The sequence below is a fragment of the Postia placenta genome (assembly GCF_002117355.1).
Source record: "Postia placenta MAD-698-R-SB12 unplaced genomic scaffold POSPLAscaffold_19, whole genome shotgun sequence".
Lineage (NCBI taxonomy): Eukaryota > Fungi > Basidiomycota > Agaricomycetes > Polyporales > Adustoporiaceae > Rhodonia > Rhodonia placenta.
This window is the reverse complement of record NW_020169850.1, coordinates 603,397-627,576: the sequence shown is the minus strand read 5'-3', so window position 1 is coordinate 627,576 and position 24,180 is coordinate 603,397. Positions and strand designations below refer to the sequence as shown.

Below are 24,180 nucleotides of genomic sequence, written 5' to 3'. Positions count from 1 at the left end.
CAATAGGATTATACAAGATATCAAGGGTGCTAACAGGTAGCAGTCTCACAAGAATGTCTATGCTACCAAGATCGTGAGTTTCCTAACGGAGTTGTATCAAGGGAACAAGATATGTCAAAGGCGGCCGAGGTGCCGTGAAGGAGGGTCCGGACTACACTACCGTGATGTCGATCGTCTCCACCCTCAACCGTACACACTTACAGGTTTTTCAGACAGAAATCCAGTTTTATATTCGCTGGAGGGCGTCGCCCTATGCCGGATAATATATGGGTGTGTAGTTTGAAGCGAAGTAAAAAGGGGGTCGTTGGCTGTCCGGTAGCATAGAGGAGAATGAACGCGAGCGAGCTATCGTACGTGTGCAGGAGTGGAGGGTAGTGAGTCGTTCTATCCTTGGGCTGTCATATGAAACGGGACCGGATGAGGGCGTAATCGAGTGCGTGAGCGCGAAGTGGCACATACAGGTTGTCGATAAGATTAAGTGCTCAAGTCTTCTCTGAAGGTGCGCGTAAATATCCAGCATTGTACGTCGCCGTCCAGTACGAGCTGCGCGAAGATGACAATTAGATGGAATCTACTCATATCGTGAATGAGTTTACGGAGGAAGATCCAGCTCAGCAGGTTCGGGCACATGAGGCGCAGATCCAAGTTGGTGAGCCACCATGCCAGATAACACGGTAATCGGAATGTCCATGCTGATGGTGTTAAACATGCCGCCAAAATTCACTTGCAGATGTAGATGATGCTAAGATGACCAAAATAGATTAGACCCAATGCATACTAAGCTACAACAACACCTGCGCGCACATGGACGATGAGATAACTTTCATTGAAACTTGGCGTGCACTTGAGCTTGAAAACCGAGCCGAAAGCCACCTCTTGCTTCCAACAGCCAACGGTAGGATCTGTAGTCGTCGGTATCCACTCTCGCTCAGATGTCTCTGTCTTGACATGTCGAGGGGAATCCCATACATCTCCAAGGGGCAACACGCGCACTCCAGGCGGATTCTGTCTGGCTTGCGCGCTGATGGCGACCCGTTGTCGCAACTCAAAGCGGACCTGCCTCGGCTCCGTCGGTAGAACAGGCCATGTATGCTCATCGTCATGTTTAGTGGGCTTGCTCCAGGTTGTAATGGAGACAATGAAGGGAATTTTTGTGAACAATGGTATCCCAGGAAGCATGGGACGCACGAACTGCAGTCATACAATGAATACTGCTCGATCCCAATCATTTCAGACATTCACCTCCATCTTCACTTCGGCATAGGCACCCCAGAAGTCTCTGCGCATCTTCTTGTGCTCCGTTGCAGTCGTCCAGTGGCCATTCCACCCGGCTTCTAAATTCGACCGGAGCTGTATACCGTTGGGATCCGGAGGCACTACGGCGATATGCAATGATGTTCGGAGGTTGGAGTGAAGCACTGCCGAGCGGACGCCGATCGCCTCTACTTTATAAACAATATCGGCCTTACCGCCTATAACAGCTTGGACTATCGAGGGTGGAAGGCCGTATGGTAGCTCAAATTGGAAGGGTAAGATCAGGAAGTGGGAGCCTGGAGGTGGAAAAGCAGATCCTCGAGTCCAGACGGAAAGTTTCAAGTCGACAAGTCCGTGGTGCTCTTGTGGCGATCCGAGGCCAACCTGAACAAGACTATGCCAGTGTTCGAATAACGAAACTACAAATGCGACAGGATGCTGATATGACGTACGTGTTCGCACTACCCTTCAATTCTACCCGGACTTCGTCTACATGCTCCTCTTGGAGCCGCACGAAGTTGAGCTTGACGATGCCTTCTACTATTCCTCCAGAAACACATATCCTCTTCTCTATCCAGAGCGTAATTGGTACTAGATTGTGCATTAGGGATGTGTGATGTGATATGCAACTTGGCTTCGATCTGCCAGATTTATATAGGCGCGGGCATGGCCAGAGCGTGTTGTTGCACAAGATATGTCAATCAAATTCTAAGTTTACCTAGCCGTGCTGAAGTTGGCACTTACATGTCCCATTGGAACAAATTTGACCAGCATATGTAAAACGTGCTGACTTCAGCGTTAGCGAGACCGCCAGATAACAGCTGCAGAGTGGAGTAATCATTGCTGGAAGCGACGTCGTTCATATAACAGGATACGTGACCTTCGAAGGGTCCCCGTCTGCGATTCGAGACGGAGGAATAAACCTGGGATGGTACAAGATGAGAATGGAAGACGGGTGTAGTGGTCCAAAGCAGCTAACGCAAAAGAAGGATGCAGTGAACCGAGCCGTGGTTTCAACAAACGATAGTTCACAGGATTCCGAGCGCTCATTTCCCGACCATGCGGGTGCTTCAGCCTTCATTGCTTCACTGTGTTGGTTATGATCTAATGCGGACTGCATGAATACCATTGGCATCAAGACGAGTTGGGGCGAACTTACGCGTGATCGTAGAATGCACTTGGGTCGTGTATCGGATGTAGAGTCAAGACACCAGACCAGACATGCATGACGGTGGTCGAAATGTTCACGTCGATGCTTTTGTTAAATATGCCGCCGACGTTCGCTTGCAGCAGATGCCGAAGGAATGACGGACCTATCAGAGTAAACGACCTCTAGGATCACGCCTACATATGTTTTCCTAAGCTGATGGGCTTTGGCTGCAATGTGTCTTCACTAACCTGTGCCAGCACGGCTGTAGGAACAGACATGTTCAATTTCCTGTGCGAGAGCTGATGAGGAGCTGCCCTCTAATTCCACGCGAACTGCTTCAATGTATTCTTCGTGCAATCGAATGAAGTGAAGCCTTACAATACCTTGCAGGTGTCTGCGAGAGACATAGGCCGACTCTCTTAATGACATGCGAGCAGAGCAACTTCTGACATCGCAGAACTAAAGAGAAATCAGCGTTCCGGACCCACAGTAATCCCCACAACCAGCAGAGCAAGTCGATGCAAGTCTGCTTGGAGGTCACCTGTCACGAATTCTCTGGAAGACCAAATATCGACAGAAGACTGACCTGATTTTTGCACAGTGATGAAGACGCGCTGCTATAGGGTCACTGGAGTTAGATGATGATATTGGCTACAATGAAGTGCACCCGTGCAGCTACGGAGGACACGAAGAAGTGGTACACAAGGTGAAACCAGCGTGGACGATTGCATCCTCACCAAAGGCACACGACAAGGCGGCAAAGAATTAACCCCACTTCCCTATCTAGTGACAAAAAGTGGAAGTAGCGACTACTTTTACGTCTATCCCTCAATGTCCCTGTGAATCACTGCTATTAGCGATATATATAATGAGCGAGAGTGCCATGCATGCTAACCTCGTCTAGTACAGCAACGATGACATGTCAGCACGGATACGGTTGTAGTCTAGCAGGCCCTCAATAGGACCCATAGCAGTTATGGCGATCTAGCACGTAGGTGAGCAACAATATTCGCACGAAATGGAGGAGATTGCGATACTCACATCCTGATCCCACAGGTATTTCTGCGCTACCCGCTTAATCTCCGCAGGAGTGACTGCGTCGACCGCATGCTCGATCTGCTTGGGCGTCATGCGGCGGCCGCTCGTCACAAGCTGTCGCCCAATATCCTCCGCAACGGCAGTGGAGCCATCCAAGCTAAGGAGCAAGCTGGCCTTCAGCTGGCTCTTCGCACGCTCTACCTCAACCTCCGTCGGGCCGATTGACATCCGCGTCCACTCCTTGAGCGTGAAGTGTGCGAGGTCATCCATATTCATGTAGTTCTCCGTCACGAGGTAGATGCCCCAGAGACCAGTGTCAGAGTAGGAAGTCGAGAACGACATGTAGCTGTTCGCAAGGTTGTTCGACGAAATGATATGGGACAGACGTGACGACATCAGGCCAGCGGCACCGAGTGAACGGTCCCAGTTGCCGAAGATCGATTGCATGACGAGCATGGGGAAGTAGTCAGGTGAGCTCCAGCCAACACCCTCCACGGCGATGGCAATGTGCGCGGTGGGCATGGTGTCATCGCGTATCCGTACTTCCTGACCGACGAACTTCGTCTTGGGATGGGCTAGACGTCCGAGGGGGATGGGGTTGGACGAGACGGGGAGGCCAGAGAAGTGTTTCTCCGCGAGCTTCACAAGCTCCTGGTGGTCAACACCGCCAGTGCCGACAAGAACCATGCGGTCCGCAGTGTAGTTGGTCTGGATGTAGGATGCGAGGTCATCACGGCTGATGGAAAGGATGTTCTGCTTGGGGCCGAGGATGGTTCTGCCCAAGGGTTGACCCGCGAACGCGACGGAGTGGAGGTGGTCGAAAACAACTTCCTCCATCTGCTTGTCGACCTCCTGCTGCTCGCGGAGAATGACATCGCGCTCTCGCTCGATGGCAGTGTTCTCGAGCTTCGAGTTCTGCAGAATGTCGCTGATGATGTCCACCGCCGTACCGACGTCCTTGCGGAAGCTCTTGGCGTAGTAGACTGTCTGCTCGCGAGACGTGTACGCGTTGAGGTGCGCACCGATGTTCTCAACCTCAAGCTCTAGTGCATGCTGAGAGCGGCGGTTCGTGCCCTTGAAGGCCATATGCTCGAGGAAGTGCGCGGTGCCATTCGTCTTGTCCGTCTCTGCCCTCGAGCCCGCGTCGATCCACACACCAACCGTTGCAGTCTGCGCGTGAGGATTTGATTCCGTCGCGACAGTCAGGCCATTAGACAGTGTCGTGGACTCTGTAATAGGGCTGGGAATGTTGACTGCCGTCGCAAACGACCGCAATGATCGCTGGAGGGGATGTCAAGAGCCATTCTACCGTGCAATCTCACCGCAGACATACCGGAGTGCGCGCTGCGCCGCGAAGAGCACGCCCGAGGGAGGCGGAAAGCGTTCTTGAAACCATCAAGGTCGTCGAGTAAGAAGGGTTCGTCACCGAGACAAACGTTGCTCGGGGAATCTCGGTCGGCGAAGGCAGATGACGATGATTTAAACTCCGCTCGAAATAATCGCGCAGGGGTCCAGTTGCCGATCATCTCCGATCAGCTGCATTCGACCTATCCAGAGGCATACATTATTAGACCTTGCCATGGTAGACTGCATGAGATGGCAATTCATTTTACAGACTTTCTATGGCTACATGAATTCGATAACAAGACAACATCGTTACAAAAAGATAACAATACGAGAAAATCAATCAAAGAAAACACATCATTGTCAGTGCGCCAACTACCAAGACGGCCAGAACTCGTGAACTCCAGTTGTGCAGGCGACAGGCAGATCTCTAGAAGGCGGTTTCTTGGACACGCGAATGTCGACGCGGCCAACGTGGTTTCTGAGTACAGACAAAGCCGAGTCGAATGAGCTATGCGGCGAGGCGAACTCCACTATCAGTTGTCGTATAGGATGCCCCAATTGCGCTCGAGCTGCAGAAAACTTGATGAGCAGCGAAGGGTCTACAGGTTGTCCACAGAACCAGAGATGCACAACAGCAAGATGAGGCATATACAGTACCGAGTCTGCTGGAGCGTTTCGTGACGTCGTCAGCGCAACAATAAGACGGTCGAATTCGGCCATGAAGTTCTTGCGCCTCTGCTCGTCCGTTTCGAGCTGTGTGATTACGAGCGCCGTCACGTTGGGGAGGGTGCGCAGGAGTCGATCAGAGCTGTTGTATCTCGACAGGATAATTCGGTCGGTCATCCAGAGCTCTCGGACTGATAGCAATGGCCACTTGGACCAAAGGGCGTTGATCCATTCTCCGCAATGAGCACAGGCCCCGGTGCATTGGTTGAACTCGACTCGCGCCCCGCGGGAGGATGTTGTCGGCGCGAAGATGAAAGACCTTCCCGGACCAACAGACAGCTGAAGCCTTTTCATGCCGTGCACGGGGATCAAGTTCGCCAGTTGAGGAAGAAAATCGCGGTCGCCACAGCTCATTCCGAAGACGCGAGTTGCTATACCAGCAGAGTTGGCGACGTGGGAGAGAAGAGTCAAGACTTGCGGCGGTATCATCTTGCCCAATGCGAGTCTGCGCAGACTATTCAGAGAGATCGCAGATAGCCCACCATCTGAAGATCCGCGAGTATCAAACCAGATATCCACTAAGGTGAGGTCTTCAAGCTTAGGACAACCGGCCAGAAATTTCATAAAATCTGAGAGTTGATAGGCAGTCCTAAATGACTCGTAGTTTGGCCCCCCGCGTCGACGATCATAAATGCATAACTGAGTCAGGTTGAAGAATTGGTTCCGAGGTAGCCAAGTGAGTGACTGAATAGTGAGAGAACGAAGTCTGGGTGCCGCGCCAGCAAAAATATCGGGGTTGATGTTGTAATCCTTCCTATCGCCGTCCGTAGCCAGCGTGAGGTGTTCCAGTCGGGTCGCTGTGAAAGCGGTATACTTCTGGATACCTTCACCCTTGCTGAACATATCGTTTACGTCCAGTAGATACAGCTCCTGTATGCGCGACCCATCCGAGCCGAGCAGGTCAACCGCGCGGGGACTAGGCAAGCCTCTGATAGACACCTTCAGCAATGCTGCACCAGAGCGTTTGAGGAACTGATCAGGATAGTGCATGCCATCCTGGTAATTCGTCCATAAAGAACCCAGTTCAAGCGAGACGTCGCGCCAGTGACGGCAGACGCGGGTGAGCTCAACCAGCTCTGAAGTCACGGCGATAGCGTTCTCCGGCCACATGAAGAGCGCCCCTTTCGAGAACTGGAAGGCCGGACAGGATGGGACATATCTGAAAATAAGCCCGAGTATTTCTAGGGGCAAGCGGTTGATGGGTTGTCTACCGTTCATTCGTCGGCGGATCGTAGACAGAGAACCGATCACAATACGCTCGAGTACTTCGAGCTATCATTTTCATCCCTGAATATTCACGTTACAGTCCAGGAGCGGAAAGCAACTTACGAGCCCTTTGCTGTGTGTAAAGAGCATTCATTGACTGTCGCGCATGATATTGCTGTCCAGCGCGCACCTGAACATGTGGCTTTCTTTGAACAACTTGTCGGACAGCAACAACGCTAGCTGATGCGCGTTCATAGAACTGACTGCGGTGCCGACGGACACAATTTCCATGACAGTCAAGAAGGGTAAATCACGGAGGAGAGAGTCGAGAGAAACTGGGTAGCCCCAAATGGAGAGTCAAGAAGAACTGGGTAGACCAAGATGGTGAATGTCAGAAACCAAGAGCTAAACGGTCGAATGTTGAACCACGACAACTACCAAATCCGGGTATGAATCGGGATCTACCTGATGTATTTGCTCGGCGGCAGGCGTATAAGGCCAGTCTAAGGCTCTATTGTTTCCCTTGTCGAATAAAGTGCAAACGCGATCACCATTGCTCGTTAGAGAAAGGCCATGTCCATCGTGAAAGGCCCTCAAGTTGCTCAGCTTTCCGACAACCGAAGTTCAAACGTTCAATCTTGGGACTTTCCATTTGGAGTTAACTTACCAACAGATAAGACAACGATGGAAATGTCCGAAAACGGAGATGCAGTTGATTAGATCCGTTTCGCTGGGGTGGGGCGAGGGAACGGCGGTGATGTTCTCTTCGCTCTTCTCCCCATCGTGCTCGACATGCAGAGTTTATGGCTGCCGGCTCCTGTCGTCGTCCTCCTTCGCCGCGTCGTCAACGTAGTCTCAACGCTCTCCATTTCGCACCACTATCTCCAGCCCCGAGGCCAGCCCGCAAGTCAACCTGGGGATGATGCTCAACAGTATTCGACGAAGTTGTGGGAAACGTTTAGATCTCTCCAATGGCCTACGTGGATTAACAGTTCACGTCGTATTTCCCTTGATGCGAAGACCGCAGACGTGACAGACTGGCGAGACATCAGCGACCTACCTGACATCCACGACGTACCGCGCAAGGAACGACCCCCCGATGCTATCCACAGCTTACTTAACAGCCCGGTCTTATATGATCCTGTGAGACGCCCAAGGTATCCTATTGCTCTCTGCCACGGTATGCGACATGCCTCAAGCGACTTTGTGCACGCTAATCTATTCATAGGGCTGTATGGCTTCGATGTGCGCGGCCCCTCTGCATTCCCCATTCTCCAGCAACATTATTGGTCAAATGTCTTAAGCATATTGAGAGATCGGGTTGGAGCTGAAGTCATCGTGACTGCAGTACCAAGGTATGTGGGGTCTGTTTCCTGCTACCGTCTGCTCACAGGCGGCCGGGTATAGCACGGGCTCTATAGCGTCGCGCGCGGAGAGCATGGACAGAATCTTGAGCAGAAAAGCTCCTGGGCGAGGAATCAATTTCATGGCACACTCAATGGGCGGACTTGACTGTCGGCACTTGATCACCCACATCAAGCCGGCAGAGTACACACCGCTGTCTCTGACAACTATTGCGACCCCTCATCGTGGTAGTCCGTTTATGGACTGGTGTAGGGTGAGTAAGCCTAAGCAGCGAAATGCGGTCGACTGAGAGCACTCCAACTTGCAGGAGAACATTGGCATCGGACGGCTCCGTCAAAAAGAGCTAGCCGCCCTTGCCGCAGAAGCATCATCAGAGAAGGACGCTCCAAACGCAGTCCCTCTGAAGGCTTCACAGGACGCAAGGGAGAAAACACCAACGCCCAAGTCGACGCTGTCATTGGCGTCGCTCCCATCCTCATTCACGACGCTATTGCTATCTCTCCTCGACTCGCCAGCATATGCGAACCTTACGTCCACATACCTCAACACGATATTCAATCCGAATACTCCGGACCATCCATCGGTGAAGTATTTCAGCATAGCAGGGCGGATCGCCAACCTCAACATATGGCATCCGTTGTGGCTGCCAAAGATGGTGCTTGACGGGTATGAGGAGCGTGAGCGCGAGCGATCACGGAGAGAGGGGGACTCGCGGTGGGCCCAGCAAGAGGAGTGGGGCAACGACGCGCTCGTCACGATCCAGAGCGCGCGCTGGGGCCAGTTTCTAGGTGTCCTCGAGGGCTGCGATCACTGGGACATGCGTGGCGCGCGGGGAATCGAGGTGGACCTCCCCTCCGTATCAGTGCCGGGGCTGAATATACTGGGCGGAAGCAAGGCGAAGGATGACAAGCAGAAGGAGGCAGGCGACGGATGGAATCTTACGGACTGGGGCCGGTTCGTGCGTGCATGGAAGCGAGAGGAGAAGGCGGCGGCGAAAAGCGCAGGCGTGGGTGTAAGTGAGCAGAAGAATCAGGAGGCAAAGGCGCGCGAGCTGCTCGGCGCTCAGGCAGGCGCGGAGAAGGAACAAGCGGATGAGGTGCTCAAATCGTCGACAGATAAGCTGTCAGCAGTGTTCGACTGGATTGTCGAACAGGTACCATCTCCGCGCGCTCTGGGAACGTCGTCCAATGCCTCAGAGCGTGAGCACAAGCGTGCGCCACCAGAACCAAAGGCAGGTAGAGAGAGAAACGAGAAGCAGGCCGAGAAGAGTGATTTAGCAACTAAGATGGACTTAGAGAGATTCTACGTCGCCCTGTGTAGGAAACTGTACGACGAAGGACTGTAACAGCATACATACAATAATTGTAAACACCCCGTCGATTGTGATTAAGTTGCTACAATGTCTTGAGGACCTTCATGAGTGCCGCTAGCACTTATGTACCTTGAGTGGTGACAGGGACATACTAAGCAAGGCTTGGAATGGTATCGGTGTTGTTACACATATCAGTAAATACATTGGGCCTGGTAAGCTGTGAGCTGGCATCGTCAGCAAGGACATATTCATGTGAATGGCTTGACATTCCTACGAGAGTCAGTTTGATGCAGGGATGTGCTTTCGTGCCCAACGTGCTGTCTCTGTGGTCGCATTCCATAGCACATTGAGAGAAGGCAGCTTCCATGTTTCGTCTGCGGCTGGTGGCGGATAGATCGCAAGAGCCGCGAGGGACAGGTATGTGTGATACGGATCTATGACGCATGATCAGCATGTTCGATACGGACAATTGAAATGGCGGAACCTGAGCGTTCGGAGGGCGCCTTCGCAATACCACCGAATTTGAACTGGCAGTCAGCGAGGAATCTCGCGAGCGCGGCCGAGTCCACTTGGTCTGCCGCACCCAGGATCTACGGCCAACACGCACGCAGTCGCTTGTTAACCCCTGCTCAGATGCACGCTCTCAAGCAAACGCACACTCAAGGCAGCCCCGCACCAGAAGCAATAGCAGGCATCCGCTGCCTTGTTCGTGCGCCCGCAGAAGCCACCTGATGCGGTCTGGTTGTGGAGGAGCCAGCGGATCGTGCGTTCGCGATGGGATGGCGACATGCGAGTTTCTCGTGGCGACGCCGCGGTCGATGGCGCGAGTTCGAGGCATGCGACAGCACAGTACGTGGTCCCGCCTGTAGTCGACTGTCAATGGGGAACGGCACGCTATCGTGCCAGATGACGTGACCTAGAGCTTCGCCGAATGGCGTCTGGCCATATCCCCCTTCATGGCTCTAGTTGAGATATAAGACGCAGTAGCTACTGTGAGGAAATAAGCGTACCTCACATCGTCTTACATACGCAATAGCACTATCGACGTCCATTCCTGACCAGTCGTCTAGCAGACTGCTGATCACGAATGCACAGTAGACAGTCCGAAGGTCCGCCTCGCCGCCGACCGGCAACGCGGAAAAGCTGTTGAGTGCGGGGTTTTACAATGATTTCAGACAGATGGATAGTGTACTTATTTACCTGCCGTCTTCTCGCTGACATGCACGGATGAGATGAAGAATCCCGGGACGATCGAGCCTGGCGAAATCATCACGCAAAACTGCCAGAGAAAGCATGGCAGTGTAGGTCATAATCAGATGAGGCGTGTCGTATTCGGAGTAGTCCTCCTAAAACGACCGCAGAGGGTGAGAACGTGCTCGAGAATGAATCGCGGAGATTGAGCATACCGAATCATTTCCGGGCGTCATATATGTACTCGGCTTGAAGCCCGTCCCATACTTTCCTCCTGTTGGGAATGGGGAATGAGCAACATGGGCCTTTAGTCCATAATCGTTATCGGGGCTATGATCTAACTACGAACTGGTCTGCTGGGCCCACAGCCAATTCCTCCACGCCGCCCTATCTGCATCAGTGATCTTCGCGCCAAGCAAGTCTAACGCTCCGAGACAATAAAATCCGACCGCCGCCCTAGGGAACCATTGAAGGCCGCTGAGATAGAGGAGTCTATTTAGAACGTACCGGGACGAATCCATCTCGACCTGGGACGAGGGGAGCCCAGACAAACAGAGCTTGCAATGTTTGATGTGGCTGTTCCTCGCTAGACTCGGGAGGGGGGGTGCCTCCGACATATTCACTGGCTTGAGGAAACACAAATCCTAGCCGGGTTTTGGACGAGAAGGAGTTCGGGCCCGGGTGTCACTCGAGACTTCTCACTTGGTCACGATCTAATCTACGACTGACTAGACGCCCGGTCTTAGCAAGATACATCGTACAGTCGGTCTTGCCCAGCCGCAAACGAAACTTGGATAGAACTGCAAGGGTATATATTACAAGTCTCAGAAGGGTAAAACACGATCGTGTGAGGGAGACCAGGGTATCATCATGGCTCATATGGTAACAACAGTAGACCGTCCACTTTGCAAACACCTTCGCCAGACTAGGCCCCACTAAGCATCTTGCTAACATTTCTTTGGCAGAGTTCGAGGCGGCCAGATGTATTCGTCATCTTCCTCGACCAAAGTGCTGCTAGAAGAGTCGTCTGAAGTAGAACATGAGCTCAACCTGCGCCATTCCTCGACGATATCACGGATTTTCTGCATTGCGGGATTACAGGCATCAGCGTCTAGCTTCATCCACGCAGACGAAAATACGAACCTGAACGAGGCCTTTTGCCTTATCACAGTCTTCCGCTTTGTCGGCCACGCCCGCACCCTTGAGAAGTCCGTCGGCTCGACACTGCACCACAACCGTGAACTTGTCCCAGTAGTCTGAGGCGGGCGCCTCATACAGCTTGTGGCCAGCATGTGAGAGCAGATCTTGCATGGCCTCGAGGTGTTCCAGAACGTATGTCTGTGCAGCCAGCGAATTGAGGCAGTAAAGGATCAGCCAACTTGAGACCATGCCATCTGCGAAGAGTTCGCCGACAAGCGCAGCCAGATGCACCGCCGACCTGGCTCTCGCTTCTAACCTCGGATTGACAGATGGGGCCGGTGCTGTTGAATAGAGTACCTGCGCGCTATTTGCGCTATTTGATTGACATGTGGAGAGCTGCGTGACACGGCATGAGGTTAAGAGCGTCAGCCAAAATGCTTGGCAAGTGATGCTCACCGGAACGCAATACTGGGTGAACTTGGCATAGACGTGTTCTTCAATACGCCGTTTGAAGTGTGCAGCGCGATCGCGGCCCTTGTCGTGGCGGAAAAACTCATAGAGCTTGCACGTGAACCGCGCCGCCCTCTCCATGTTGTAACATGGCCCCTCGACGACGTAGTCAATCAACACCGTCGCCAGTACATCTAGATCATTGCGCTTCCAGCTCTTCTTCTGTCTGAAGACAGCTTGTGCGAGGACTACACGTGAATCGGCATGCATCGCTGCGACTCCCATCGCCATACTCTGAAACCATTCATGCTGCTCTGGAGGTTGTACCGCTATGGCTGCTGCTGAACCCCGCGTGCGGGATGATGGCTCAAGTTTCGAGATGGCACTGTGCGCCAAGGCTGACGGGGCCAGACCCGTGCCTCCGTGAGTGTGGCGCAGATGCTCTGCATGGTGCGCGAGGGGGGAATGATGCAGGGGATTTCGACTGCGAGCAGTACTGGGACCGTCAAAGAACGCTTTGAGGTCTGATGGTTCAGCCTGCTGAGTGAAGCTAGAGGCTGTCGCACTGGTACTGTGGCGCATATCATCGTAGAGTGTTGCGTTGCCGACTGCACAATAGATGGGCTGCTCTTGTTGAGATGAGTCGAGAGACATGGGTTTGTCTGTCCAGGAGGCGCGGCTCGGGTAGGGAGAGTAAGTGGATGGGGGGAAGTGAGAGGAAGGGACGCGAGAGTTGTAGGCACCAGGTCGGGATCGCCACAAAACTCTAAATACCCCTCATAACACAGCGTCAAAGCGGCAGCGGCAGCAATGTGGCGCTCAGACAACGAAGATTCACAATTGCGATGCCTTGTGTCCCACTCGTGGCGACCGACGGAAATAGACCAGAGGCAGACTGATTAGGTAGGTCCATCGTCTCTTCGATAAGTCCATGTGGACCGGACATCGAACGCAGGTGCAATGCCCACGAAATTGACTCGCGAGGACCAGCGCAGAGGGCCGCAGTGTTTTTAGCAGTGTTTTTAAGAGGCTGCCTCCGACTGTTTGTCAAGAGGCTGTTACGTTGATGTTCTAGAAACGACTTCAAACAAGGAGGGCTGCGATTGTGGGACGGAATTCCGAGTCGAAACAAGAGGCCGCTGACGCGGCCCCGGGTGTCTGGTTTGCTTTGAGATGAACCAGATCAGTTCTCACGCGGAGATACCGCCACCGGGCGTCTCACTGCCACCCCGCCACCTTCCGCCACCCGTTGATGCACGTTGTGGTGTTGTCTATCAATATTGCCGAGGCCCTCGCGACACCACATCCGCGACGGTTTGAGTGGGCCAACTTCTCCCGCTTGTGCTCAGTCGCGGTGTGGGAGGAATGCGAGCAGCGATGTCCGAAGTTGGTCGAAGGGGAGAGATGACTGTGAGCTAGCTATGATAAAATGAAGTTAGTTTTGGCCGACAAACAGACTAGTATATGTGCGCTCGCGAGACAATATCAGCAAGGAAATAATCTGCTGGAACCCCCCAACGCGTGCTCGAATAGAAACGATCGAATACTACGACTCAATCACGATGCGTGTCCGAATGACCACGCACGAGCAACGATACAGCCGGACGAAACACTCATCGTGTACGTGTGACTCACGGGCCACTCGTCCGTACCAGCGCAGAGAGAGTGCGAGGTGATTGTGGTTCGAGGGAGAGAGGGAAGATACATTTTCTCGACGCCGACGCTGGTTTATATAAGCACAGAGAGGCCTTGACACGAGCGACATCATACCGAACCTAGGAGGAGTGAACGACGCACACTCACACTATAGCAATAGATCGCAAGCAGTCCGAAACAGAAAGACATATTCTAAATGAGAATGGAAGCCCCGTCCCGGGCACAGACAAGCGAGACTCGGCGTCTCCGGATCAGGTCCACGACTGTCAATGCAAATGTCTCGGCTTCTCGAAGGTGTGAGCCCCCGACGCATCCTATTTACGCTCGCGCATTACACCAAGGATCTGCCCCACTCATTCACCCTTCGTCATCTGGCCATTCATCTCATCTACGGCCAAGGGACGCGATCGGACATCGGTGGTGGACCACTCGGCGGAAAGGAAAGTCGGGATCAATCACCGCGACCCGACCAGCGTGATCGTGCTCACGCAGGCTTTCCCAACGCTCTGTATGTATCTGGGGTTGTGGCTAGTCGGACTTATAGCATCGTCAGAGAGCACATGGACCAGCGTTTTCTCCTCTTCATGAGGGCGGTCGAGGTCTCCTTATAAGTGTACTTGCGCCGTGAAAGCGGAGAGCACAGGCAGTACTAGTCCTCCCGCGAAATAAATAAACATGAAGCAAACTTATATTAAGACGACAAAACACAAGGAACGGACACTTTAACCCTAAAACTTAGAGGCTGAAACCCAGAGAATGAAGACGGAACCGCTAGTCCGATGTGCGCATAGACGCAGCAACCGCTCGCTAGTATCAACGGCCACAGAGCTTGATAGCGACGCATTCATTGTCCTTTCGTAATATTGTGTCCGTCCTGTAGTCCTTGAGCTGTGGCAGTTTGCTGGTCGAGCTCGTCCGCTAGACGGGCAAAAGTGTTCTCCGAAAGCGACAGCTTCCACCATTCCTCGGTGATATCGCATATGTCCTACCGAATGCCGAAAAGTCACAGTCAACTGAGGACGCCATCCAACGCACATGAGGGGACGAACCTGCACGAAGGACCGAACTTGGCCTCGGTCAAGGGATGCGTTAGCCATACTCGCATCGTTCAGGAGCCGAGTCGCCCGCCATCGCACCACACTCGAGATACTGTCCCAATAATCTGGGGAGCCGGCCTTGCACAGCTTCTGACCAGCGTGTGAGAGGAGCGCGTGTATCGCCTGCAAGTGCTCCAGGACGTACGGCTGCGAGACCAGTGCGTTCAGACAAGTGAGGGCGAGACTGCCCGAGATCATATCCTGTGCGAAGAGCCCGCCAACGTACGCCGCCAGCGCCAGCGCCGACTCGATTCTACTGCGTGTCACCTCACCATCACGAGACCGAACCGGCGCCCGCATGGAGTATATCTCATGGGGCTGCTGACAGAGCTGCGCGATCACGGCAAGGAGCATGAACGCCACGTCGCGCAATGCACGGGAAAACTCACCGGATAGCAGTACTCGGCGAAGCAGCGGCAGAGGTAGAGCTCAAGGCAGCGTCTGAAATACATCGCGAGCTGGCCACCTTCCTCCTGCCGCAAAAGCTGGTGAAGCTCGCTTGAGAACTGCGCAACTGTCGTCATGCTGGGGTAGTGACCCTCGATGACGCACTTTGCTATCTTGGCGGACAATATGGCTACGCGGACAGGGTCCCGGGCCCACGGCTTTAGTCTGACGATAGACTGTGCAAGGACTCTCCGTGACTCCGGGTGGACGGCCGCTAATCCCAGTCGCAGGCTTGGAAGCCAGTCATATCTGATCACAAGAGAGGCGTCCGTAGCCGCAGAAGTCTGCTGTACAGATGGTTGTGGCACCGGTGTCGCGGCCAAAGTGTGCATACGAGACGCTCCAGGGACGAAGGGTTCAGCCAGCGGATTGAAGCTCGATGCGGGCAGGAATGAGACAATGTCCGCTGCTGTGTGAGCCTGCTGTGCACGATTGTTTTGCTGCTGCGTCCGGATGCCACGAGAAATGTGGTTTCGGGAGTCCTCGGTGGGCTGCGTGGGCCGCATGAAAAAGGACATGGCTTGGTCTGTCCGAAAGTGCTACCCAAGTAAGAAGGCCAGACGTCGCGATGCGAGGAAGAAATTGAGGATACAGTGTTCTCTAAGCCCATAGACTTCATGCTTTATATGTTAGAGCCCAGAGGATGAAAGCAGGTGAACGTGGCATAGCCACAGACATGCGGCAGTGGCATTCCGTTGTTCGAGCAAGAGCTATAGTCAACAGACAAGGTCGGACAAAGAGGTTCTTCCTTTTTCCGGGAGTTCCATATGTTCTCGACAAAGACGCAGTCAACGACAAAGACGCCAAGACACTTTGAGAGCTCCGATGAGACCAGGCTCAATAGCACCCAGACTACTGCGCGGAAAGACTTGAGATCCAAAGGGGCGCAGGCACTGAAGGCGGGACAGAGAGCCCAAGAGACAAGCCAAGTATATATTAGCACTGAAGCTGAAGCTGAAGCCTGAGGTTCGGACGCGGAATCGGACCCCTGACGTCAAGATCGAGGGTGTCGAGTTCGTGATCGTCTCTCGAATGCTCAAGCGCTCGTGCACACACGTCCTCGGTCCTCGGGCTGCGATCGTCGTTCGGTCGCCTGGCCTGTGTCCGGTGTCTTTTGCTGCGTCTCTGCTCTGCATCGCACGGCGCTCGCTGCGTCTCACACTGTCCTGCGTCCCACTGGCGTCCGCTCGCCGATCGCTCGCACGCCCGCATCTGGTATACGGTATGTCGCCTACCATTACATCCTGATCGCTCGTTCCACCGTGGACGCTGCGTCTGTGGATCGCACTCACAGGCATGCCTTGTCAGGGGTTGAAAACACTCCCGTCCGCCTTGGCACATCCGTGCTGCAGTTGCGCGCCCGCGTCCTCCTCGTGCAGCCGCAGCCGCGCCCTTCACCTCCACTTCTCGTGCATCCCAGCCCGCGCAGTCTGCAGCCTACAGCCCACGCACGTCCGCATCCGCGCATCCCCACGCCGCGCCACTGCCGCTTGCTGGCACACACGCCGCCATGCATCCTCCTTCCCCGCACCGCGCTATTCACCACGTCGGTCACGCCGGAGACGTCTCCGAGAGCGACGTCAAGCGGCGAAGCCACGCATGCCGCGCGCGGGCGCAGAAGGCGTACACGGAGCTGCTCCCTGCGATCGACGCGCCGCCGCTGACGGTGCTGTTAGCGAGCGACGGCGGGCGGGTCAAGAAAGTAGCAAAGCGCGGCGGCGGCGGTGGACGCGGTCACGATCGCGGACGTCGCAAAGGAGGGCGAGTTCGCGCAGAACGGGCGTGCGCTTGTAAAGGCGGTCGCCGCGGGCGCAGCGCGCAGCTGCTGGAGGGCGTCAAGCGCAGCGTGTTCGGGCTGGGCGACGCGCGCGGAGGGCGCGCACTAATCCATCCGGGACGAGCGTGTTGCGCAGGGCGTCGCGCCCGTGATCCGCGTGCGCACGCCGGACGGCGCACACAGCGTCATCAAGGGCCACCTCAAGTCTCCCATTCACGACATCGACAGCGCGCTCCTGGAGACCCTTGCTGCTTGCGGAGACGTGAAACAGTGCGTTTTTCCCTCTGTACGCTGCATCCGTCCTCTCGGCCGCCCTCGCCGTCAGCTGAAGGTGCGCCCGCTCGCCCGTCGTCTGCTCACGCCGCTGCAGCAGTCGCGCACGCCTTGCATTGATGTATCATGCTCATTTGCGCCGAACTCGTGCAGCTGCACCGTCCATCGCACGCCGCCCGCGCGTATCGGCCAGAGCGCTCGCCCGCACTTCTTGTCCGTCGCGACAGCATCCTCCGCCATCCTACCGCAGCCTCATCGCAGCCCGACAACTCCAGGACCTGCAGCCCGCACGCGCGCCCCGTAAGCACGCTGATGTACACTCTGATCGCTTGCTCACACGCGCATCGGCACAGCTAACGAAATATAACGCCGATGCGCAGAACCTCTACGCAACACTCGCCGCCGCATCAAATTCCATTCCCCCAGCACTCCGTCCATCCCGCCCGCGCCCGCGCCTGCATCCACCAACTGTCAACTCCACACGCTGTAAGTACACCATCAATCAAACCAACGTCGACCGGTGACCGCGCTCACCGCTATGGCTCTTCAGGGCCCTCCAACGTCGGCCCACGTACCTGCAGCATATGAAGGTCAGTCCAGACACTAAAGTACAGACAGCAGGCGTAGGTGCCGTATGCAGACACCATCGAGACCCATACCAGTCAACAGCGACAAACTCACGGCCAGGAGATGACGACCCTCCACCCATCTCCGGCCCTCTTTATATCCTTCCCGCTACCCCCCTTCCCGCATTGCGAACCCACGCACGGACGCTCCCTTCCCCGCGTCACGGCGCCCAGCCCCGCCGCGTACCTCACGCAGCCGCTCGCCTATCCTCCCGCAACACCCGCACCCGAGCTACGCGCATCTCCGCCGGGGCGCTCGCCTGGGCTTCGCGCGCGTCGCCGCGACGCCTTCCACCACAGGACCGGACCAGACGTGCATCCCTGCACGGAAAATACGCCAATGGCAGGACGCGCGCGCACGCCCATGTCCGCGTCCGCGTCCTGTCCTGCATTTCATATGCGCGGACGGTCGTCCGCCTGGCAGCCCACCCGCGGGGCAGCGCGCGAGCCGGCGTCGCTCCCGGGAAGTCTTGCATGCGCAGAGCGAGACTCGTGCGTCCGCCAACGGGACGTCGTGCCCGCCCGTCATTAGCGCGTGATTGCCACCGCAAGTGCTAGCAAACGCCCCCACCCCCCTGGCCTGGCGACCGCACGTCCGGGTGTCCACATACGGCCCTGTCCCGGGCAACGCTACAGCGTGACGCGGTTTGCTCGGTAGATACGCACTGTGCATGTCGCACCGTCTGCCCTGCGGGGGACGAGCTGACGAGCCCGCGCTCACCCTCTATGACCGCGGTCGGCCTCTGCCAAGAGGGCCTGCTAGGCTGCGAATACGCGCGCGTGCAAGCGAGACAGCGCATAGCTATCGCTATCGGGACGGCGGGAGTCGAGACGCTGATGGGCAGCGCCATCTCGTGCGCCGCGACGGCGTATTCAAGCGCAGAGAATTCGCGGACGGCAAAACGCGTGCACTTTGCACGCGCGACGCGGACAGTACCCCCTGGCAACCCACTCGCGAGGCCGGGGCCGCTCCCGGGAGAAAATATTTGATGCCCGGCGCGACGTTTGTGCGTCCAGCCGCCGGACACTGTGACCGCGCGCTGCCTGCGCGTGCAATGACCGCAAGTGTTGGCAAGCGATCCCGACTGTTGGCCAGGGTGCTGCATGTCCAAACGTCTGCGCACGGACCCCGGGGATGCAACAATAGCGTCCCTTTGCTCGCGTCCCCGGTCGCGAGCGAGCCTACGGCACGGCGCGGACTGCATGGCAGAGAACGCGCATGCTGCGCGTCGCGCGATAGGCAAGGTGCAAGCTTGCAAGCTCGCCCTTGTCCTCTACAATACCGGCACGCCGCCTCCACCAAGAGGACACACAGGATATCCTGTGTGACCGCGAATCCCGCAAGCGTGCGAGCAAGACGGCGCAACGGCTATCAGCAGCGCGAGTTGGGTGGAGACGCGGTCGCGAAGCGATATCACACCTGGGGCGCGCCGGGGTCACCTTTGGCGGCGGTGCCAAGGCGGCCGGCGTGTTGCATGCGGTTGGCACGGGAACACCTTCTGACATGGTCCGACGGTGCGCCTCGGTAGGGCGGCACCATGGCAGACATGCAGAGATGTCGTTGAAAGAATATAGGGGTCGTGCTCGCGCGCACGGTCATCAGCGGCGGGAGTCGCGCCAGCATTCGAAAGGGAGATCACGCCAGAGGCGACAGCCTCGCGCGCGCGCGCGCGAGCAAAGGCTGCCTCCGTCCTTGTTCGCATTGCTACGGGCTGCCATAGCAGGCGTGCAGGTCGCCAGATGTTCGGTGCCCGTGTCGATGTTCAGGTGTTCAGTGTCGCTGGAGAGTCGGACAGAGACTCGCACATGGTGCGGGAACATCGGACTGGACGGCGCAGCAAGGTCAGATGGTACGCTACTCCGGCGGGCATTACAATGAGCCAGCGGGATCTTAAATGAAGAGTACATGATGGTGACGAGGGTGAAATGATGGCGCGTTCATGTAGCAATAGCAGCAGGCTGCGTTGTTCTAGGAGACGGTGCCCTGTGCGGTCACGCAGAAATCTAACATTTGAAGCAATCGAAGCAGATTCATGTAGCATGACAGATGATGACGGCGCACGACACACAGACGAGCAGCAGCAGAACTACTACATCAGCATCATACACGCGTGCGGAAACTCGCGCCGATTCTTCAGGCCGGTACAATCAGCCATAGGCAGAAACGGCGAGGTCAGTGCCCCTGGCATTCACCTATGATGCGCGGGGTGTACTTATTCACAAAACGAGCGGAATGTAGGGTTTTTACAGATTTCGGGTCAATGGCTCGCCTGCGCCTGCACGCCCGGACACCCACAATGTACGCCGACTAAACCTCGCCGTTGCGCAATACTCATGCCCGCTCGCTCCCGGTCCTCAACACGCGCTCCGCCTGCCACTTCCCGATGCCGTCGCCTCGAGCGCCGTCAAGGGGACCCAGGGAACACGCTATGCTAGGTGAGCTCAATGCCCGTCGCTGCATCCACCCGCCCTCCATTCACGCATCTTGGCACGCCGTATCCTCGGCCGCCTCTTCATCCCCGCATCGCGCCGTCGATCTCGCACGCTCTATCACCCCGTCTCGACGCGCTCCGTCCCCAGCTCCCGTCGACGACGTCCGCGCCATCTCCCTCCCCGTCGCGTCTCGCTCGACGGCCTCGCGCAATGTCACCGTATGGTGCGCCACCCCTCGTTCCTTGTCTCTGCCTCCACCGTCTGCCGCCGAACAGCCTGGCACTGCGCGCTCTTCTTCCCTTCTTCAGCGCACCCGTCTGATATGCCGCCGCTACCGTTCTCTCGACGCGCGCACGTCAGTCTCCTGCACCGCCACCACCGCCGTCGTCTCAGCTACACCACAGGTACGTACCACGATGTTCGTGCGCGATGCTCGTGTCCTGCCTAGGACGCGCGCGACCGGGCAGAGTTATGCTACCAGACGAGGCCTCGCGCGGGAGTCTAGAATACAGCGCCATCAGCACTCCATGCATCCATAGCCAACATGCGGCGTACCTGGCAACACGGATCCGACCTGCACGGTTGCCCGGCGCGCGGTCTGCGATGCCCACCCTGGAGTGAGCTGGAAGCGGGACGGCCGGTCGACGGGACGTTACAGAGAAGCGAGTCAGAGTGAGTCACAGGGCCATGCACCCGCTGTGGCGCAAGGCGACACCCGCACACCGGCAGGGTCACGCACAGACATCCGGTGCCCAGTCCGAGACGCGCCCACTTTGCGCTCGCGTCGCGCAACGCGCCGCTCCTTTACGCGCGCGCGTCTGACACCTCGCCATCTTCCTCGCGTCTAGTCGCCGCACACACACTGGCCCCCGTCTCCTCCCCCGATCGCAGGAACCGCGCGCAGCTCTCCCGCTCACCGGGCGCCCATTGTCTCAGCTACGCGAAAATAAGCTACCAGGTAATGAATACATGCTGTAACGTTATTGATCCGTTCTCATGTCGTCACGCTGCTCACGCCGCCTCCCCCTGAGCACGATAGGGACACCAGCAAGCGGCATATTGTTGAGGGTGCGCGCGGGCGATTCTGACCAGCACACGCATCGTGGCCCGTTGCTCATGCGCCAAGACGGCACACCGAGCGCGTACAGAGCACGAGACGCCGCGCCGCAGAATGCTCCGCGTGCAGACTGCGCAGCGTCGTGCTACCCGGCAAAGACTCCCGCGGCGATCCTGAAGATGACATCGTCAGTGCCTCATGCGTCGACGGTCAAGAGGCGGCGCACGGCGTACGTGGGACAGCCGGTCAACGTGACTTGTCGCGAGCGCGAGCGGAGGAACAGTCGCGGGTCATCACACGAGCACGACCTGATGCGCGCAAGATCCCGCACCCGCTGTGGCGTGAGACGGCATCCATTCCACCCATACGCCGGGCAGGCCGCACACAGACATCCCGCGCCGTGCCTGCACCTTGGCATCACGGGCGGATCAGCGCTGGACAGGGCGGCGCATCAACGGCCGGGGGCACACTCATCCACTGCTTGAGACGGATGGCACAGGCTGCGGGCAGCTTGGTCGTCGCGTTCTGCGGTACGTGCAATGTGCATACGAACGCCGGTCGCCGGCAATTCAACGTGCGGGCGCGGTCTGGCGACGTCTTCCTCCGCGCCCGGCTCTCCCGCGTCACCGGACGCCCATCGTCTCGGCTACATGAGAAACGCTACGCAATTCATGTCGTAAGTACAATTGTGCATCCTCATTGTCTTGATGCCCCCTCCCTCTCGACAGCCCCATGACAAGTGGCCCTGTAAAATACGTCGGGACGGCTGTGAATCGCCGACCGGACAGACTGAAAAGGGTGCTCGCGCGGCATCGTCGTGTACCCGCGAGCACCGCATCCGGTTGCGAACGCGCTGGCCGCGGCCACAACGCGGCCACAAATCGGAATGAGAGAAGTCAGCATGAGCGCGGCACGATAGCGTACCGGCGGCATGCTAAAACTTGATGCACAGACCACCCCCACGCTCGTGTTGTGTGTACGTGCGCTGGACGGTCTTGCATGTGAGACTGGAGGACGGCGGCATCATCAGTATTCCACGCGTAAGTGGCCAAGGCCGCACGACGTGACGTACCTAGAAATACCAAATTAATCTCTGCATGGCTGCCCCATCTGTGTCCTTTGCATCAAATTGGGCGGCGGGGTTTGGATTCTCGCAATAGGCTGACACGGTGCTGGGAGAACCAACCGATGCGACGTGAGGAGAACAACGGTAGCAAGTCGGTGGGGTCACATACCTACTGAGGCGTAAGGCACCGGTCGCGTGCTGGTCGCGTGCCGGTCGAGTCTGTCAGCGCAAAGCACAGTCTTTGATACAACGGTCTATACTCCTGTATCGATGCCTGACTCGTAGACGACGAGCGAGGACTTATGGACAGTGCGTCGTCCTGAAGGTCGAGCGAGGAAGTCGAGAATGACCACTACTCCAAGCGAAGAGGAGCAGAGACTTGAATGAATAACCAGGTCGAACTTAGGGTTCGACCGACTAATGGTACAACTACTTATACAAGTACCGACTGCGCACGGACCATCGTGTCTATGTGGTCGCGTTAGTGAAGAAAGAAACGTAGTGGTACGATACCAGGGACGAAGTGCGCATGGACCCCATTATGTAAGCTACATAATGTTCAACCTGCGGGTGAGCGCTAAGACAGGCGCCAGTATGGGCGCTAGTAGTACAAGGAATAGAACGGAAAGACGAATGTTTCATTACCCCCCTACCAGAGTCGAAGTCCCATTCGACTACTTACTGCTCACCATCTCCATACAACTCCCAATCTACGCCGTCGTCCTCCTCTTCGTCGAACCACTCCTTGCGCGCGTTCCTCCCTACGTTCATCCATTCCTCGCCAGAGAGGTGCTTCTGATTCGGCCAGGAGCTGTCCCACGTCCATTGAGTGGTGTCCGGTGTCCAGTCGGGATCGACTTTGCGAAAGACGACGGGTGTATCGGGGCGGGGGCGCGAAGGTCCCGCGACGGGACTGGTTGGGGGTTCGGGGTTAGCGCTACGCGGTGGAGGGATGGGTATCGCTTTTGTCTGCCTTTCTTTCTCCTTCCTCTCCTTCGCCTCGTTGATGATTCCTTCGAGGAACACGTTGTCGACAACCACCCCCACGCGTCGCGCAGGTTCTTCAGGTGGTGCGGATACGTGTCGCTTCATCGGCCTGGTTCCGCACTCTCGCTCCAGGTGTCCAGGGGCTTCTTTTCCGCATCCTGCGCATCGTACGTCCGGACAGTCCCGTACCCAGTGTCGAGACGATCCGCATCGCCTGCAGCTTCCCTTCGGGGTCCAACCAGGGTTGGGTTGCCAGTCAGTCGGGATGGTAGTGCTCCGCGGCGTTGCTTGGAGGAAAGGGGATGGGATCGGGGGGCGCCTGAAGGCAGACGTCGGTAGGGGTGCGGGTAGGGGTAAGTACGCGTTGGGGATGGCGCGTGGGATGAATTTGTTGTGTCGTGCCCGGATGCTGCGTGGTAAGAGCGGTTGAAAGCGATGGGCAACTTTCAGATTGTCGAGCCGGATGAGCTCGGTGAGGACGTGGTCGTCCCGTTGGCGTAGGAGCCGCTTGTGGTGGTCGATGGCCTCGTCGGCTGCCTTGACAGCCTCGTCGTATTCGCGGCGGGCGGAGAGATACGCCTC

General features: G+C 56.5%; 9 protein-coding genes across 9 annotated transcripts; 2 read left to right on the top strand and 7 right to left on the bottom strand.

Annotated features, from left to right (window-relative positions):
• Window positions 1–592: 592 nt before the first annotated feature.
• POSPLADRAFT_1157299 (hypothetical protein) lies at window positions 593–1,858 on the bottom strand (the record flags this gene model as incomplete). The annotated part of the gene is made up of 5 exons (XM_024487163.1): window positions 593–723; window positions 822–942; window positions 994–1,191; window positions 1,243–1,638; window positions 1,703–1,858. The coding sequence occupies 5 exons, from the start codon at window positions 1,856–1,858 to the stop codon at window positions 593–595; spliced, it is 1,002 nt and encodes a 333-aa protein (XP_024334045.1).
• A 1,176-nt stretch (window positions 1,859–3,034) lies between these two features.
• POSPLADRAFT_1174726 (hypothetical protein) lies at window positions 3,035–4,866 on the bottom strand. Its single transcript, XM_024488306.1, has 4 exons — window positions 4,776–4,866; window positions 3,446–4,723; window positions 3,300–3,388; window positions 3,035–3,241 (listed from the first exon to the last, which is right to left on the bottom strand). Exons 1-3 carry the CDS (start codon window positions 4,836–4,838, stop codon window positions 3,305–3,307), a joined length of 1,425 nt encoding a protein of 474 aa, XP_024334044.1. The 5' UTR covers window positions 4,839–4,866; the 3' UTR covers window positions 3,035–3,241; window positions 3,300–3,304.
• A 295-nt stretch (window positions 4,867–5,161) lies between these two features.
• POSPLADRAFT_1037079 (hypothetical protein) lies at window positions 5,162–7,012 on the bottom strand (the record flags this gene model as incomplete). Its single annotated transcript, XM_024477192.1, has 3 exons — window positions 5,162–6,787; window positions 6,845–6,854; window positions 6,912–7,012. The coding sequence occupies 3 exons, from the start codon at window positions 7,010–7,012 to the stop codon at window positions 5,162–5,164; spliced, it is 1,737 nt and encodes a 578-aa protein (XP_024334043.1).
• Window positions 7,013–7,903: 891 nt separating this feature from the next.
• Window positions 7,904–9,431, top strand: POSPLADRAFT_1157382 (hypothetical protein; the record flags this gene model as incomplete). Its single annotated transcript, XM_024487179.1, has 3 exons — window positions 7,904–8,085; window positions 8,159–8,339; window positions 8,394–9,431. 3 exons carry the CDS (start codon window positions 7,904–7,906, stop codon window positions 9,429–9,431), a joined length of 1,401 nt encoding a protein of 466 aa, XP_024334042.1.
• Window positions 9,432–9,677: 246 nt separating this feature from the next.
• Window positions 9,678–11,206, bottom strand: POSPLADRAFT_1157768 (hypothetical protein; the record flags this gene model as incomplete). The annotated part of the gene is made up of 9 exons (XM_024487234.1): window positions 9,678–9,832; window positions 9,883–9,988; window positions 10,056–10,261; window positions 10,315–10,360; window positions 10,409–10,541; window positions 10,599–10,741; window positions 10,805–10,863; window positions 10,939–11,045; window positions 11,097–11,206. 9 exons carry the CDS (start codon window positions 11,204–11,206, stop codon window positions 9,678–9,680), a joined length of 1,065 nt encoding a protein of 354 aa, XP_024334041.1.
• Window positions 11,207–11,360: 154 nt separating this feature from the next.
• On the bottom strand, window positions 11,361–12,879 carry POSPLADRAFT_1076408 (hypothetical protein). The gene is made up of 3 exons (XM_024482917.1): window positions 12,186–12,879; window positions 11,733–12,125; window positions 11,361–11,671 (listed from the first exon to the last, which is right to left on the bottom strand). Exons 1-3 carry the CDS (start codon window positions 12,831–12,833, stop codon window positions 11,537–11,539), a joined length of 1,176 nt encoding a protein of 391 aa, XP_024334040.1. The 5' UTR covers window positions 12,834–12,879; the 3' UTR covers window positions 11,361–11,536.
• Window positions 12,880–14,679: 1,800 nt separating this feature from the next.
• On the bottom strand, window positions 14,680–15,897 carry POSPLADRAFT_1061945 (hypothetical protein; the record flags this gene model as incomplete). Its single annotated transcript, XM_024481458.1, has 3 exons — window positions 14,680–14,820; window positions 14,885–15,262; window positions 15,322–15,897. The coding sequence occupies 3 exons, from the start codon at window positions 15,895–15,897 to the stop codon at window positions 14,680–14,682; spliced, it is 1,095 nt and encodes a 364-aa protein (XP_024334039.1).
• Window positions 15,898–16,889: 992 nt separating this feature from the next.
• On the top strand, window positions 16,890–22,435 carry POSPLADRAFT_1157708 (hypothetical protein; the record flags this gene model as incomplete). Its single annotated transcript, XM_024487229.1, has 15 exons — window positions 16,890–17,225; window positions 17,293–17,426; window positions 17,583–17,729; window positions 17,856–17,915; window positions 17,980–18,019; window positions 18,099–18,547; window positions 18,714–19,062; window positions 19,296–19,570; window positions 19,823–19,897; window positions 20,056–20,227; window positions 20,295–20,491; window positions 20,636–20,892; window positions 21,028–21,160; window positions 21,675–22,221; window positions 22,334–22,435. 15 exons carry the CDS (start codon window positions 16,890–16,892, stop codon window positions 22,433–22,435), a joined length of 3,273 nt encoding a protein of 1,090 aa, XP_024334038.1.
• Window positions 22,436–23,092: 657 nt separating this feature from the next.
• POSPLADRAFT_1157608 (hypothetical protein) lies at window positions 23,093–24,180 on the bottom strand (the record flags this gene model as incomplete). The annotated part of the gene is made up of 2 exons (XM_024487215.1): window positions 23,093–23,159; window positions 23,294–24,180. Coding segments are annotated over 2 exons (954 nt in total), but the record flags the coding sequence as incomplete, so codon positions are not given.